The 17,609-nt window shown below is 42.7% G+C and overlaps 1 protein-coding gene across 5 annotated transcripts in view; it reads right to left on the bottom strand.

Moving 5' to 3' along the window:
• The window catches only part of CLIP4 (CAP-Gly domain containing linker protein family member 4), a 32,571-nt gene extending 22,946 nt beyond the window's left edge, over nt 1–9,625 (bottom strand). Inside the window, exons 1-8 of one of the 5 annotated variants that reach the window (XM_066546303.1) lie at nt 9,573–9,625; nt 8,185–8,221; nt 7,970–8,052; nt 5,943–6,006; nt 5,219–5,365; nt 2,467–2,606; nt 1,531–1,624; nt 494–655 (exon numbers count right to left, since the gene is read on the bottom strand). In XM_066546303.1, coding sequence (XP_066402400.1) covers nt 494–655; nt 1,531–1,624; nt 2,467–2,606; nt 5,219–5,351 — 529 coding nt within the window. In that variant the 5' untranslated portion in view covers nt 5,352–5,365; nt 5,943–6,006; nt 7,970–8,052; nt 8,185–8,221; nt 9,573–9,625. Of the gene's footprint in view, nt 1–493; nt 656–1,530; nt 1,625–2,466; nt 2,607–5,218; nt 5,366–5,725; nt 5,920–5,942; nt 6,007–7,969; nt 8,053–8,184; nt 8,222–9,572 lie in introns of those variants that run through there. The other 4 variants (XM_066546302.1, XM_066546306.1, XM_066546304.1 and 1 more) reach the window with 4 other exon arrangements.
• Nucleotides 9,626–17,609: the final 7,984 nt, after the last annotated feature.

Here is a 17,609-nt window from a genome sequence, read left to right as displayed (position 1 = left end):
CCCTAAACAGGACCTTCTACTTAGCTGAGAAATGGGAAAAACAAGCACATCAAAATTGCCTCAGTCACAGGTTTGCCACATGAAATTGCCAAATCTCCACTACTCCTTTAACCTTCTCCCCACATGTCAAACATACTTCTCAATGTTTAAGCAACCTTAAAAACCACAAGATTTTACTAGAATAGTTGTATCTTTGGTTTTCTGCAAACATTCCCTTAGTTCTCAATAACTTAAGATTAACCTGTTTATTTTCCAGTCTATTTGAAACTTCTATGGTCTTGTACAAAGCTCAAGTAAGTTTAAAAACCAGCAATGGAAACAGTACAGTAAAGCACTAAAAATAGCTTAAAAGAAAAATGAACCAGTGAGGCTGAATAAAAGAAATTATTTATGTATAATGGATAAATGAACACCAGACTTACAGACCACAATACATCAGCTCAAGATCTACAAAATATGGACAGCTACATGAAACAAAGGTCACAGTGCCTACCTTTTGGCTTTGCATTTTTCAAAATAACACTGATGAGTTCTGGAACATCAAAGTAGGCAGCATAGTGCAAGGCATTCATATTTGTCCAGCGGCTGCGCAAGCTGCTGTCAGCACCCAAATCAATCAGCTGTGTTGCAAATTTTACAGCAGTTTCAACATCACCTGCAGGGTAATTTTTGTGAAGAATGCATTAGTGATTTATTTATTTGACCTCAAAAAAAAACACACATGTTTATGTGTAAAACAAAACATACATTAAGCCCTTCAAGCTCACAGCAGAACTATTACTATGCCTTTTTTTTAGGATTAGGATACAGAAATCTTTGGCCTTTATCATAAAGGGCTGAAATCTCTAGTGTATAATAACACTATCTGTTTTTCTCTAATGTAAGTACTGTGTCAACCAGCAAACCTAGGAGTTTTAGGATCTGGTAGGAGAAAAAGAATTGCACATCACAATTTGATGTTGAAGTTTATGTTAAAAGATGTGCCAACACCAGGGAAGATGACCTATGCCAGACTTTGCTCAAATTCAGAGCAGTGGGCTTGGGTCAACAAAAACATAGAAAAGTTAATAGGGGTGTTCAAACAGAGTTGAATGTGCTCTCATTTCCAGTATTTATGACCATAATAATGCAAACAAAGTTTATTGTTCTCTTCTGACATGAACAGGGTGAAAGAAACAAAACAAAAGGAACAGCTGGTCACCTAAATGTTCTGCTGTAAGAAAACTACAGCAAAAATTATAGCAAACTTGCAGCTTGCACCTCAGCCTGAAACTGCCTTTGCTACATGAAGCATCTATTTAAGCTGGTACTACTGTGTGTAATACCCATATCACTAACTCAGCTTGCTCCCCATGGCTACAGCTGCAGTTCTGCATCTTCCTCGCTCATGGCCACTAGAACAGAGAAAACCAAGCACAAGGAAAAAAAGAAAAATCTACTGCAAGGAAAAATCCTCTAAGTGTCAGTGGGATAAGCTTATGTGAATCAATTAGGTTTTACATCTATAATGACTTTTTTTTTTTTACTCACCAATGCCATGAGCCCCTGATTTGCAAGTGTAATGCAGGAGAGTCATATCAGTCAGTCCATCTCTGTCATTCACATTGCAACCCCTTTTAATGATCTGACAGGCAAGTAGAAAATGAGCACATTTTAGCTCTGGCATATCTCTGACATCACTACTGTTTCCAAAGTTATTGCAGATATACTGACTCCTGGATTCATTGCAATGGCTAGTAACAAAGAAGCCTGCCAGAAAAGCCTCTTAACTGCAGAACTGAGCAACATATACAAATGTAATAAATAGCATTATAATTAGCCCTCATTATTTACAGATTAAAAAAAACTTTATATTGCTCCTTATAACATATACTTCACATGCTAAAAAGTTAAGCAATTAACCGTGTGAGAAAATGATTTATGAACCTCTCCTCTTGTTCTTTGATCTCTCAACAATTGCCCAGCCCACCCCCACACAACCCCAACAAAAAGAAGCCCCCAGTTAGAATATGGTAGGGTTTATCGTCACTACACTTCCCCAGAAAAACCTGTAATCCAGAAGAAAAATAAGAAAGTGGGATAGAAATACTAGAAACACATTTTGTGCCTTGGAAAATTGCCCTTAAGGTCAGGCTTTAACAGTAACTTCATATATTTTTTGGGTTTGAGTTTGGTATTACTGCTAAGTAGGAAACTGAAACACCAAGGTGAAGGGTCTCAATACAGTTGCCTTGAGAGAAATATTGTTTATACCATCTATGCAAATGTACTGAATTTTATCCATCATCTCTCTTTTTCCAAATAAAATCTGACAACATGTGGAATACAAGGCATGATCAGTCACTACTTGTTAAAAGGCAGAAACTGCATTTATGATTAATTCTGCTTTGGAATGAACTGGTTTTATTCACTGTTAACACAGTGTTTAACGCTGAGAGCACTCAAGGATCTTCATTTGCATCTCACCTCATTCCCAATAATATCAATATTCTGCTGGACCTGTGGAACCCACTGCCTCAAGATAGCAAACAATTCAGAAACTGATGTTTTGGGGTCAAAGAGTATTTCTTGGCATGCTGCATCATTGGGATCGAAGAAGGAAAACTCTGTTAGAAAAGAAAAGAGTCTTCATATAAAAAGATCTTGATGTTTAACATGCATCTAGTTTTTCAAACTCAGAGGCAAAGAACAGCAGAGAAGCAGAGAGAAAACATCTTCTTCTTCTTCCATCACAATTTACATGGAACATACTAAAATATAAACACAGTCTAATCACGAAGGCATTCTGTGACCTCTGCTATTTTCAGTATTTCATTAATGCATCAATCCCAGTTGGTGGCAGCTGCAGGAGACAAAAACCTTCAAAAATTATGACACCAAACCAAGACCAGGGGAAAAAAACCCAAAACAACACTACTTTTAAAGATTTTAAGCCTCATTTTCTTTCAGGCAACCCAAACTGTAAGTGCATAAAACACCTTATTACAAAACTATATGTCACATTATTCATAGGGGGATGTGTGTGCTTCTATATACACATCCTCTATTTTTCATCTGTGGAATTTCTTCCAGCTCTGGAGAATTCCATGAAATAATCTGGATAGCAATGGCTATGAGGAGAGGGACTGAAAGCACAGTCTCCTACCATCAGCAAATGAACCACGGCAAACACTGAACTTTTACCCCCCCTGCAGCCATCAGGGAGGTGCCTTTTAAACAGGTTTTGGATAAATGTACAATCAGCTCACATCCATCACAGATTCACGGCTCTCAGACAGGACAGACAGGTTAAGTAACACACACCATCACCCATCTGGGTGTGTGACATGGCATGAACCACTCCTGGGTGAATCATCCCAACCTTTCCCCAAAAACAGCATACCTGACTTCTAGATTGGATTAAAAGATAACAGCACGTACTGAGTTCTCTTCCTGGCTATTTAGAGTTCCTCAAACTCCATCACCTTGACTCAACAAGAATGGAAAAGAAGGGCAACTTTCACTGATATTTATCATTAATGTTTATTTCCACCTAGCATATAAAATAAAAACCAAACCATTTATCTCCCAGCACTACACAAAGTGTGCTTCTTCCCTACATCCAATGCATCAACACACATCTACTGATTTATCCACTAATATTTACCTTCCACATAAACCACAGCTGATCTACAGCTGAAACTATGAAGTAAACAGACAACTAGGCAACAAGATTAATGATCCTGCACAATCTTCACAGTTCTTACTCTACTAGGAAGTTTTCTAGCCACAAACCTGATCCAAATTATCTATGAGAGATCAACTCTTCCAATCAGCATGGTAGGGTGAAAATCTGAGACTGTATCAAGGATTAATAACAACCACGCTAAGTGCTTAACAGGTGATCAGCTGTAGTCTTTGCAAGTAAAGCAATGCTACAGAGAATCTGTTAAAGCAATGAATCCCATGAAAGAATGCCAATGGCATCTAGATGGCATCTAGATGGCACCTCAAAATATTATTTTCTCCCCCTCTATCTTTCCCAAGTATTGATCACAGTGCCCAACTGCATTAAGGAAAAATAAATGCACTGAATGTAAAGACTGAGACTCTCTCTCTGCCATGGTTTAACCTCCTTTACCCAGATTCAGCAATGTTACTGTTATACAGGTGACAGCAATCTCCTATAAAAGGATTTTATTTTAATTTAATGAGTAGGCAGAAACGAGGTAGAACACATAGCAGTGAAATCATAGGGTTATTAGAAGATAACACAACAAAACAATGTTTAAAGAAGGCAAATGGAAACTTTAAGGGATAAGAAAGTAGAATGGAATAAATCATGCAGTACTTAGAGCAGATGAGGAAGAAAGTGATGAGAACAGGGCTAAACCATGTAAAGACACACATGTACTGAAACATTTCATATGGAACATTTACATTCCAAACCTGAGCTAACTTATAAATTGGGTCTCGAGAATGCTGAGCCTGTCAAAGACAGAACATTACAGGTATTTATTTATTCTTCCTGAATACAGCTGATTGCTCTAATCAATGCATGGGAAACACAGAGGTGGAAGGAGTGATTTTTGAAGTATATAGATGCTATTAATATCTTCTGCAACATTCAAAGGCATTATAATTGCAGCTATCAGTGAAGCTCCTTGCCTACAGTGACGTTTTAACACATTATATACTGTCAGAATTTTTATTATCATTTATTCATGTGAAGGCAGTTACTGAAGACAAACATCATTCTGACAACTGATCACTGATACTTGGTATAATTTTGTACCACTCACTTTACAGTCCTTACCACCACAAAAACATACACTTCCAACAGAAATATCTCCTTCTAGTACATCATTTACATACTAAAGCACAAGAAAAAGTGTAACTTTAGAGGTTTCAAATGTGGTGTAGATTAACTTCTCTTACTTACTCAGAGTTTACATTTTAACACAATATCCAATTCTACACTGACGTGAAAGTACAAATGTGATCACACGTGCACAGAACTGTATAAAGGAAAATAAATAATTTATAGTGCATGCAATAGGGAAAATGGAAAATTAAGCACGGGTCTTAATCTTTCATTTTATTTAAGAGAGAATCCATTTAATAAGAAGAAAACTTCTCCTGGAAAGAAATAATTAAGAGTTGACAGCTTTCCTTAAAATTTATTATTCAAATTTACTCTCTACTGATCACAAATGCATTTTCTGTTTGAAGTACATACCACAGTCTGAAGGCATTGGTGCTGCAGCAACAGAAAAAGTAACAGATGTTTCAGAGTTTGGGAATAAGAATCGTTCTCTTTCAATGAGGGAATCTCCTTCGAAGGAAGGTTCTGGGAGATCCTCTATGGTCATCTTCTAGAAAGCCACTTTAGGAGGAAAAATAAAAATCAATAAATAACCTCATTGGAAATACTTGGGATTGGTTCTATCATAGACAGATATAACATGCAGTGAGACTAAAATCTTAAATTTGCAAACTATTACTGCCATGACATTCTTACAAAGCGATATATGAACAAGGCTCACAGAGTATGGTGTCCGGGTTAACCAACTTCTAGTTGTGACTTCCATCACTAAACTTGCACTTAACTCATGGAAAACATATTTCTCCCCAGTTTCCCAGCTGAGCAGCAAAGAAAATATTAATGCTCTATTAGCCAACACACACTGAGGATAAACGGATTAGTGTATTTCACAGCTTTATGAAAACGTGAAGCATCAAGTACCTGCCCTCACACTGTGCATGCACATTCCCTCCCTTCACCATGAGCAAGGACATGCTGCCAGCTACTGCTGCCTCCTCTTTTTAAATTCTCAGCTCTTTCATCTTCCCACACACAGCTGCAGACAATCCATCACCGAGTGATTCACTCCTGGACTCACGGTTCCATATCAGCTCCTCTCCCAGCTCTGCTCCTGCCTGGTTTAAAATAGCACACTTACCACAGCCTTGGAACTTTCCCCCTCTTCTGCTGCTTCCAGGCACTTTCCCAGGCCTTCCAGCAATCTAGGAGAGAGAATCAAGACTAAAACATTGTCGAGTTATAGTGACAAGAATCAAGACTAAAACATTGTAGAGTTATAGTGACAAAAACTAGCCCAAGTTACATCCTAGTTATGGTTCCCAGGTTGAGATCAGAGGAAAGCTGGCTACCACTTGTAAGACAGTTTATTAGGCAAATTCATTAACAAATAACAAAAATATCATTCTTAATAGAAACAGACATGATTGCACCATCAGAGGCTACATCTCACAGCTGAAAAATTTAAATTCTGCATCTTGAATGATCATTATTAAACACTTGGGGTAAAAGCAACATTTCTACTAAACAACCTACATTTTTATTGTGGAGATTGCTATAATACAGTGCTCTTTTCTCAGGAATTTGTTCAGCCAGTCTGCTTAAGAGAAAGAAGCCATGGAGCTTGAAGGAATGATTGTTTTTATTACATTTAATTTATACCCAAGTAAATATGAAAAACTAAAAGAAGATTTATTTTGGTTTTTGTATCTAACACACAACAAGCTGTATGAGTAGATTTAGTCTGATATTTCCCCAGATAAATGGGTCACACTGCTTGGGACCTCAGAATCTACATGATAATATAAAAAGCATTTAGCATTAGCAGATACTAATCTTTAAGTAAATAAATTAAAGCCTCCTCTTCTTGCCCATCATACACAGTTCACCTTGTGCTCAAGTTGGAAATAAAGCTCCACAGGAAAAATGCTCATTTTCCTCCCAACTAGTTTATTTCCCTAGTCTTATACAGCTGTACAAATTCATGTTCTGGCATGAAGATCAAGGAGGAGGCCACTGGAAGGACAGGACTATTTTTTCCCACAGCATTATCAAATTGCATTGGCTTACGTGTTCTTTTATTCAACAAGGCCAAAAATATCTCTAATTATTTCAATTAGTATTTTCTTACAGTCAGGGAAATTTATGAGTTTACATTTCAATGGCTTAATAGCCATCATAAAGATGACAGCTTTCTTGTGTGAAGGACTAGAAAGTCCCTTAAGCTGCAAATACCTAATTAAATTGCTTTTGAAGGACAACAGTGAAATAAATCTGCTACAATCTGGTATTTCTTCAGAGGCTGTGGCAAAACAAAACAAAGCTTTGTAAGACACATGAATCCCCAAGTTTCTCACAGGCAGCACCTTAGAGCTCTCACGAAATGCACAAAGGAACATGCAATATGCATGAGTATAAAAGACATATTAGCTGAGCCTCTTAAGCTGGAAAAGACACAAAAGAAATTAAAAGCTTTTTGCACAGCCCTACACTGAGGGAACAAAAGCAGCACAGTGAAAAGTAGCCAGGCCTGATTGAGCAGATGGTAACAGGAAAAGGTGAGATTTTGTGAAGTAGGACAACACAAGTTGTTGGAACTTGAAACCAACAGAAACATTTCAAAATGAATATAAGAAAGAGTGTTTATGGCACACAGGAAAGCAGACCAAACAGAACACAAACTGTGCAAGTAGCCAGGGTATCTTTAATTCTGCAGGGCCAGGGACAAGAACACATCTGTGTTCTGCCAAAACAAAGCAGGCAGGGAAACAACCCGTGCTGTCAGGTAGGCAGCACCAAGTCCCAAGGGCTACAATGCAGATGCTGACCCAGCTCCAGAATGAATTTACATGCCAGCACCTCCAGTGGAAGTGTGCACACCCTCATGGCAGTGTGCACACCCTCACACTGTAGGGTTTTCATCTGGCTCTAGAACAGGGCACATGTCACCACCCAGCACTGACACACGATGTCAAGGGGACACTTTCTGCACCCACAGCCACCTCCAGGGGCTGCCAGCTCAGCTTTGGGAGCTTCCCAGCCAGCTAACACCACACACACAGCTGGAAAGGCAAAGGAAAAGGCTGAAAACTAATTCAAAGGCAGGGAAAAGGCATCCCCACGCCACCCTCATAATGAGTTCTGTGGTGAGCAAAACCGAAACAATACCCAAAACGTACTTCCCACCAAGATTCAGCTGGAAGGTCCTGGTGCAGTGGAGTGGGAGGCCTTCCAAAAGAGCAGTGACTTTCCTGTATTAGTAAAAGAGTTTAGAGCAGAAACTATTAGAGAAATTACGTGAAAAAAGAGAGAATTTTTCTATTCACAGCATTGCCAAACTACCACTGAGCACAACTTAGCACAGCAGAGAGTACCATACTTACTATTTGCCAGCCATATGGTCTTCCTACTGAATTATACCTGAAATTGAAAAAAGCAGAAATATCAGGAAAAAAATCTTCAAAGAGTCATCAGATGCACATACCCTTTTGTTGACAAAACTGAACAGCAACAACAGGTTTCTTGATATCCACACATTACACAGGAATGCATGGTAGCACTGCAGATACATATAAAAAAGTTCCATAGATGAGGATCCAACTTTTTCATGTACTCTAGTTTGTAATTCGTGATAAAGCACAAAGCTTTCCTGCAAGTGCTGTAAGAACTTGCAACTGCTAAAGCACTTCAAGCTATAACATACAGTTGTTCTGGGCTTTGATAGCTGAACCTGTCACAAATGTGATGCTATTTTTGACAACAACTATGTAAAATGGACTCCTTATCATGTACTTAGATAGGCTCAAGAAAAATTAAGTTCAGAGAACAAATTTCTTGCACATACACCACCACTTCAGAACATTTACAGCACAGGTGGTAGACGTGCTATACACATGTAGGTAAACCCAAGATTTGGGTGGTGTGCAGGGCAGGTTTTGCAACACGGCAGTGTTTTTACAGATTCACTGAACTGTCAGGATTGGAAGGGATCTGAGGAAATCATCCATTCCAACCCCTCTGCCAGGGCAGGGTCACCTGGAGCAGGTGACACAGGAGCGTGTCCAGGTGGGCTCTGAATGTCTGCAGGGAGGGCGACTCCACAGCCCCCCTGGGCAGCTGTGCCAGGGCTCTGCCACCCTCAGTGTAAAGAAATTCCTCCCCACGCTGAGGAGGAACTTCTTGTGTTTCAGTTTACAGACATTGCTCCTCATCCTCTGGGCACCACTGAACAGAGCCTGGCACCATCCCCTGGGCACCTGCCTTCGAGATATTTATATATGCACTAACGAGATCCCGCCTGTCTCCTCTCCGCACGGCACGGGCCCAGCTCCCGCAGTGTCTCCTCATAGGAAAGATGCTCCAGACCCGCACCCTGTGACCTCCCCCGGACCGGCGCTTTGTGAAGCCGGGAGCCCAGGGAGGGAGCTCAGCTCCCGCACCCTCCAGGCCGGCTCTGCCCGCCCACAGCCCCCGGGCCACCTCCCCAGCACTCCGCGCTCTCCCAGAGCGCACCCCCGGAGCCGGGGGTCTCCGGTCTCCGCGGTGACACCGCCGGGCCGCGCCCGCCCCCGGCCCCTGCGCCGCAGCCGGGCGGGGGGAGCCAGGCCGGCCGCGGCCCGCCCGCTGCGGCGGTCCCTGCGCCGCCACCCCGCCCCCCGCCATGCGCCGAGCGAGGATGGGAAGCGCCGGGAGAGCGCTCGGAAAGCACCGGGAGAACACCGGGAAATCACCGGGAGAGCGCCGGGAAGCGCCAGCCCCGCCCCAGCCCTACCTGCTCCCGGCCGAGAGCCGCGCGCCACCCGGGCCCGCCCGCAGCCCAGGGAGCCCAGCGAGGCACAGGCCCCGCCCAACGCGGTTAAACCACGCCCCTTCCTACCCTTCCGGCCAATGGGCGGTCAGAGCGCCCCGCCCCTCCTTGCAGACCACGCCCCCGCGGCGGCCGGGCGGGAGCGGGAACGCGCGGCGGGAGCGGGAACGCGCGGCGGGAGCGGGAACGCGCGGCGGGAGCGGGAACGCGCGGCGGGAGCGGGAACGCGCGGCGGGAGCGGGAACGCGCGGCGGGAGCGGGAACGCGCGGCGGGAGCGGGAACGCGCGGCGGGAGCGATGCGGGGATGGGAGCGGGGATGGGGCCGGCGGTAGGAACCGGGCAGGCATGGACTGGCACCCACGCGGCACCACTGGCACGTTTCAGCACTCGGCTCAGGCGTCCCGGCTGTCTCAGTAGTGGAGGAACTCCCAAGGAGGATTTTCAAAGGGTTTCTCGTCCCGTGCTGTAAAATCTACTGCGGATCTAAATCCAGTTGGCACTCTCCGGGAAACGCCTGCAGTGGTAAACCCAGCATCGTACTTGAGCCCAGGCTGCATGAAGGGAATTTGAAGTGGATAAAACCTCAGCCAAGTCCTGCTATGTTTTTGTGCTCTGCGTGGGTCACTGTGGAATAAACATAACTGATGTGTACAATCAGGTTTTTGGTGTTGTTTTTCCAGTGATGATATTAAAAGGGCTGGGGGCAGGACAAATAATAGGAGTGGCAAGTGGAAATTTCCTCAAGTGGAGTGCAGGGAAAGGTCAAGAGTTGCTCCCAGAGCATTTAATTGCAGTTGTGAGAGTAAACGTGAGAGCAGATGGCTACAAAAAAGCTAGGAAATTCTTCCACTTCTAGAACGTTCCATACCTTGGAAAAGGCAAAGAAAACAGGTCCCAGGAAAATGCAGGCCTGCTACTTTCACCTCAAGGCTACTGAGGTTCCAACTCTTTTTATAAAGACAAGCATGTAAGCAAGATCAGATGTGAGCACTGTACTGGCAGTCAATGTTTGCCTTTTTTGAGATGCTCGGTGCTCAGGGCAGAGGAAACGCTTTATTGCTGATACTGAATAGTGAAGAGCCTGGAATGGAAATTATTAGTCCTGGAGAAGACTGGAATTTAGGAGAACTTCAATGAAGGTAAAGCACAACCACAGGGGGAAACAGTGTTGAGTAGTGTTAAGTGCAAAGTGCTGAGCTGAGGGAGGCTACTGATGACATCCTAGGGTGTTATCCTGGGAACTAATCTTTGTTTCATGTTTTCCTTTAATGTTTTTTTTGGGGGGGGGGGAAGAAAACCTGCAAACCAATGAGATAAAAAAACGAAAAGGAAAGAATTGCTGTTAGAAAGGAATGAACTGATGCAAGATTGGGATATGGGATCATTGCATGGAAGTAACTGAGGAACCAAACCATTCAAGGCAGCTACACAAGGGGCACCATTACCAGTATGAAGCAATGGCGCAAAAATCAATCACTTATCTTGGGTTGTGTAACTGGAGAGTTGTGGCAGGGAAGTGAAGTGTCCGTGATGTGATGTCCAGCAGGTCTGGCCATCTCCTTGAGGAGTCACATAATGCTGTGAGCACCCTTCTTCAGCGAGCAGCAGCTAATCCAGCCTGCCTGGAGAGGGTTTGTCAGCACAGCCAAGGAAAAGAACAGTCTGCTTGAGGAGTTTGTTACCAGAGCACAGCTTGCTTGATGCAGCAGAATGAAAGCTGAGACACAGGATGTAGTTGCCATCTGCCATAAACCTCGGAAAATGGAGTGTGAATCCAAAGGTGGTGTTGAATATGAGGACAAAACTGTGTGTGATTATTTTTCATGCTAGAAAATGAAAGCAAGTGTGAAAAACGCCAATCGCTTGGTTCTGAAATTTTAAAAGTTTAATAGTAATAAAATGGTTATAAAAATAGCAATATAATTAGAGTAATAAAAAATTGAACAATTGAGATTAGGACAGTGCGAGACAATAGAAACAAAGAGTTATGGATGTCCAGGTACCTTTTCTGGGCAAAATAAGCCTGAAAAAGGACAGCCGTTAACAGAGGATTAACTCTTAAAAGCCTGTGGCATATTCATACACCTCACACATGATGCATAAATTCCATTCAAACACAGGATTCTCTCTGGTCAGTGTCAGCTTCTTCCTCTTAATCCTAATGCATCTTCATGGTTGAGCAAAGCAGGAAGAAGTTCGTTTGTTCTGATAATAGCGCAATAAATTCTCTTTCTCTGAAAGATTTAGGTGTCCTGGGGCTCCTATCTGGTGCAAGTACCTCGTTCCTTTATTAAAAAATATCTCACATATATAGTTTCTATTTTAACATCATGATATAACCTAAAACTATATTTAACACACTACTTTAAAAAATTAATACGGCATAACTTTCTAACATAACACATATAATATTCATTTTAATATTTGTGAAAAGCCAATCATATAATACACATTTTTCACAGCAAGGACCTAACAAAGTGTTGCAGGTTCTAGAAGATCCTTCTGATCAGGCCAGCAATGGCAGAACCCCAAACATCTCAGCTCAAAGTGAGTCCTGAGTGCTGCAGCTGCAGAGGAGGCTGGGTGTCATCGCCTGACAAAACCCCTGCCTGTCTGGACTTCCACCTCTGGGCCCTGCAATGGAAATTTTAAAAGAATATATATTTAAACCACTTGCTGTGCATTAGCACATTGTCTTTTTCAGCCACTCCTCCAAGCCAGGATATGAATGAAAATAAAAAGCCTGTTCAGCCTATCCTGTCTGACTCATTTGGTGCTGCCATGGGCAGCAAGGCTGCTGAACACCTGGAGAGCTCAAAACAATGGGCTGCACCAGCTCTGACCACCTCGGGAGGAAGACAGGGAAGGGAACAATGCTTGTGAGCAACAAGCCTGTTTCAACTGAAACATTATTTTGTTTCTTGTCTCTTCTTGGGGCAGAAATAGAGCATTGCTAAGCAGTCTGTGGTATTTTCGGGGTCCCCTGTGGTTGGGAGGAAATGATGAATCTGACTCCATGTTCTTAGAAGGCTAATTTGATATGATATGATATGATATTATGCTATACTAAACTATACTAAAGAATATAGAAAGGATACAGACAGAAGGGTAAAACATAATAATGAAGAACTCCTGACTCTCTCCTCAGAGTCCAGCACAGCTTGGCCCCAATTGGCCAATAAGTAAAAACAATTCACCTGTTGGTAAACAATCTCCAACCACATTCCAAAGCAGCAAAACACAGGAGAAGCAAATCAGATAATATTGTTTTCCTTTTTCTCTGAGGCTTCTCAGATTCCCAGGAGAAGAATCCTAGGCAAAGAAATTTTTCAGAAAATATGAGAGTGACACCAGTTCATCTGCACAGGTTGATGTATCAGAGGGAAGCGATCATTGAAATGGCTTAGGAAGGCATTGCAGCCTCAGTAGAGCCACTCTGGAGCAAGGCTTAGGGCAGCAGGGAGGTTCTGACTGTGAGTATGCACACACACTGTGGTTAGAGACACTCTCTGACAGAAAGCCAGGGGGAATCCTGTGCCTACCTCAGTTTTCAGGGAAAGCCTCAGACTCTCTAGGTAAGGAAACCTGCTGGGAGCTGGATAAGGCTAAATAGCTGCACTCTTTTCTGTAGCATCTTGGGATATTTTTCAGGAACACAAACTCCAGGACCTCACTTCTGATCCAAAATCAATACTACCACCTTCCATTAGGAAGTGCTGCAGCCCTTGCCAGCAGTTAAATTGCCAGTCCCTCACCTGAAAGGATCTTGCCTTGAAATTGCCCCACAGCCACAAACCTGCTTTCACTCATGAGAACTAATGTAAAAGTTGCCAAGGCCAGTGGATCCCTCTCCTTTTAATTTTCTAGATTTGCATAACTCTGGAAATCTATGCTTAAAGCCTCATGCTGTTTCACAGAGTTCTTTGTCCTAGCTCTCATTTTTTGGCTGACACTGTCGTAGCCACTGAAACCAGCAGTGAATGCATTGGGTGGGGCAGATAGCAAGCACCTAAAATATTGATGGAATGCCTAGCAAAGAGAAACTCTGACTAACTGACAACATTTTCCAAAAATAACAGGCTAATGTAAATATATTTCACAAAACTACTACTGACCCTAGTCATACAGTTCTTCTTGACCCCTTTGGGTCACCTGTGATTTACCTCACACATCACTGTAGTGGACAAGAACTTCTACATCCTCTTCTACATCTAATAAGAAGCTACTCCAAGTTTTGTCACAAACTTCACAAGAAAATTTCAGAAACCTACTTATTTTTCATCCTTCCTGTGTTCTGTAGCATGCTCAACCAAGTCATAGTTGTGGCCACATCCAGAGAAAGATATTCCTTCTGCTCGATTCTAAACTCTGGTTTAAATGTGGTTTTAGAAGCTTAGCCATCTGTCTAAATTTATTGTAAATAAAATTGTAAATCTGTGTAAATTTATTTATTACCCCCCAGTGTAGCAACAGCCCTGTGCAGGCAAACCCCCCAAAATTACTCTCTTTAGTTTTCTACTTACATTTCTTCCTTCATTATTTCCTTTGTAGAGTATTTTTGCTGGAGAGGGAAGCCAGTTTCCAAGCTGTTTTCAATATTTTTTTAAATTGTTCTTCTGCTATTTAAAAAATCCAGATTTTTCTGCAAAACAGGGTTTTGAAAGCATTGGGGTCACATTTATAGCCTCATGCAATCAGAGTGCATCACCTTACTTAGAAGCTAGAATTAATAAAATTTTAAAAAAGCCAATTCTGAAAAGTGTATCACTGGCCCAGAATCAAGATTAATTTTGTCTTTCACTTGCATCATCACCACTAGTAAAAGCTCTGTATAGCCTCACTGGTTCTATTCAATTATTTGCAACTACATTTCCTTCAAACCATGGTGCTCCTATTTTTTACCATTGCCAAGAGGCTTCCACAGGGAAAACAAAATTAAGCTTCCTGTGTATCTCTACGAGTGATTACAGAAAGGAGAGAACCTGCTCTACATCCCAAACTAGTGTCAGCTCTGCAGGAGAAGCTGAAATAAAAAGAGACTATTTCTTATTTACTTAGTGCTATCTAGGCGAACAATATGAACAGCTCCCTGGTTATATTCAATTTGCTCACACAAAAGAAGAAAAAGGGCATTTCTTTGAGAGCAAAATAGCTCTTTAAAATTGTTGTCATCACTCAAGTTCTCCATAATTCCTCAGTGAGCTCTTTTCCACAAATACAAACCTTAGGTTTCTAAGACTTGGCATAATCATTTATGTGCTTTACCTATTTTAGCCTCTCTTTTGTTGTTTGATCATGAGATAAAGTATTTTCCTTATAATTTTTTGTGAGGTAAAGCATTGGGATTTTTCTGAAGTGCCTCAAAAGTATAAAGAAATATCTGCCTACTTGATAATAAGAGTATTGATAAGAAAAATGCAGCTACATAAGTGTTTGCAAACAGGCACATCAAAGATCTATCAGAAGCTAATAAATCTGGTGCAACATTAAATAGTAATATTGCATATACGTGCAGATAGCAATGAAATCCAGGATGAAACAGATTCTTTGTTAAAACACATTTTCTATGAGCTTGGATCTTGATTTAGCAATAAATAAATAATAAAATGTGTATTGGTGTCGTGGTTTGAGAGGAAGTAAGTTTTCTGGGATGCTGTGGTCAAACCAATGGGTGTTCAGATTTGAATATTGGCACCTGGTGTGGCCACTGAGGATATGGATCCGCCTCTGAGAACACAGGGGTTAAAAGCAGAGCACTCCCGGGGGAAGGTCTCTTGGGTTCCAGTGGGGAAAGAGTTCGGGTCTCTCCCCTGTGCAGCAGCTGCCGGCTGGGCGGGAGAGGGGAGCCATGCGGGCGGGTGAGGTAGGCCTGGCCCCGAGGATGGAAGGGTGGAAGAGTGGAAGAGCACCGAGAGGCATCGGGCAGCCCCCCATCCCCAAGGAGACAGAGAGAGAGAGAGAGCCTGTGCCACCTTGAAATTTGTTACCATGTGCTGGCAGCACAGCCCGGCCGGCGGAGAAAGGGGGGCAGTGCAGTGAGAAGGTGTCCGGCCGCTTGTGGGAGGTTTGGGCGGGCATAGCCCGAGCTTTTAACCCTTTTTTTTTGGACAACGAAAACTTTGCAGAACATTAACCTTTCCTAGAAGAGAGATCGAGATGAAATGGAAGAAGGAAATGTGCAAGTGTGAAGGTCTGGGCAAGTGAAAGATGTAGGAAGAGTGAAGAATCTTAGGTGGGAAGAGATGATGGAGTGGCTTTTGCTGGACTTTTCTTGTATAGCCATGGACAGAACCATGTTTCCTGTGACACAGAGACTGCATCCAGGGGGAGGCAATGGCTCAGAGCCAAGAGGGTTCAGTGTTGAGACTCCTCGGCCCCAGGGAGTGAAAGTTGGGGGGGACAGGTGTCCCAAAGGTGAGACTGTGCTCTTTTTGGAACGGGACAGAGCATCCTTCAAAGGAAAACCCTAGAAGCAGCTCTGGTCCATGTGCAGTGGTGAGAGCACTGGACATGGAAGGAAGAGGTCATGATGGCAGATGTTCTCCGGGCGGCGCCACAAGTGACGTGGAAATACACGAAGTTTCAACTGTGTTTCCAGGGGAAGCCTATGGCACAAGAGGGACTCCTCTCCTCTTGATGAACTGAGAATTGATTATCTAAAGGGTGGTGATGGACCAAGAGTTGGTGATCTGAGGGATGGATGTAGTGGAAATTTGGTGGGGGGAGGAGGAAATGTTTATGGAAAGTTTTCATTTTCCCTGTGTGTTTCTTGTTTAGTTAATGAAGTTTTCTTTATTTCTAAGTGGGGGCCTGCTTTGCTTATTCCTGGTCACATCTCACAGCAGACAGCAGGGAGCATATATTTTCATGGGGGCACTGGCATTGCGCCAGCGCCAAACCATGACAATTGGTTTACTATTAATATTTAAAATAATAAATGACTGCATAATTCATAATCATAAACCACGATTTTGCAGTTTTTAACCATACATTTATTTCCTGTAAGATGTTAATGCATGGTGTGAAAATAAGTAGAACAGAAATTCAAACAAAAGTAACGTGACTGATCAAAGGCAAAGGGAAGGAAAAGAACGTCCTGAACACCACCACCAACTCACAAAGAGTTAATTGTCAAAATTCCCAGTGTGAGCAATGGAGCTGTTGGAGCTACTTTGTGAAAAAAAAGACACCAGAGATTTCATAGCACAAATACTAAGCAGTTACACAGAGATGCCTCTCAAGTCACACTGGAGGCAGCAGAGGGGCAAAAAGGCTGTTTGCCTGTTCTCCTGAGCTTTCCTAGGCTAACTCTGGAGGGCTACAGCATCCTGACCATTAGCATCACCAGGATGAAGCAGCTGCCTAAATCTGCTCCACTTCCCCACTTTGAACACATGAGATACATGCCCAAAAGGGAATACAGAAAGTGTTGGGATGGTTCTGCAGAATGCACATTGGGGTGAGACACAGAAGCAGCCAGAGCCTGAGCTGAATGACTGGCCAGAAGCAGAGTCAGGAGGTTATTACCTGATGTTTACCAGAAAAGCCTTGTGGCAAATGACTGTGTCATCATATACATTCAGTGCAATGTGTGTGTTCCTGAAAAATTACTTTGGAGAAAGCACATAGAGTTTTAAAAATCTTCCTGGGAATTCCCGTAGTGCCTTCTTCCCTCTAAAGCAAGGTAATTTTGCTGCCTCTGCTGAAAAGATACAAAGATTTGAACGATAGGGGAACAGAGAATAACAACTTCTCTCTCAGATTGCAGCCCAGCTCTGAGGAATCAATCATGTAAGCAGTTACTTAAAGTCTGAGAATGTTTCATAGGCTGGGCAGCATGGAAAGATTTTTGGGAACTGGGCAAGACACACATGGCCACGCAGGTGGAAATTGCTAGAGAGAAGCTATAGACTTCTAGTCAGCATTTGAGTTGGCCACTGCTGTCTGTAACCCCTGCAACATCGAGGAGGGGCCACCTCAGGACAAAAGCTGTGTCTGGA

Source organism: Molothrus aeneus, chromosome 3 (assembly GCF_037042795.1).
Source record: "Molothrus aeneus isolate 106 chromosome 3, BPBGC_Maene_1.0, whole genome shotgun sequence".
NCBI classification, from domain to species: domain Eukaryota; kingdom Metazoa; phylum Chordata; class Aves; order Passeriformes; family Icteridae; genus Molothrus; species Molothrus aeneus.
The sequence above is the reverse complement of the archived record's forward strand: the minus strand, read 5'-3'. Positions and strand labels throughout refer to the sequence as shown.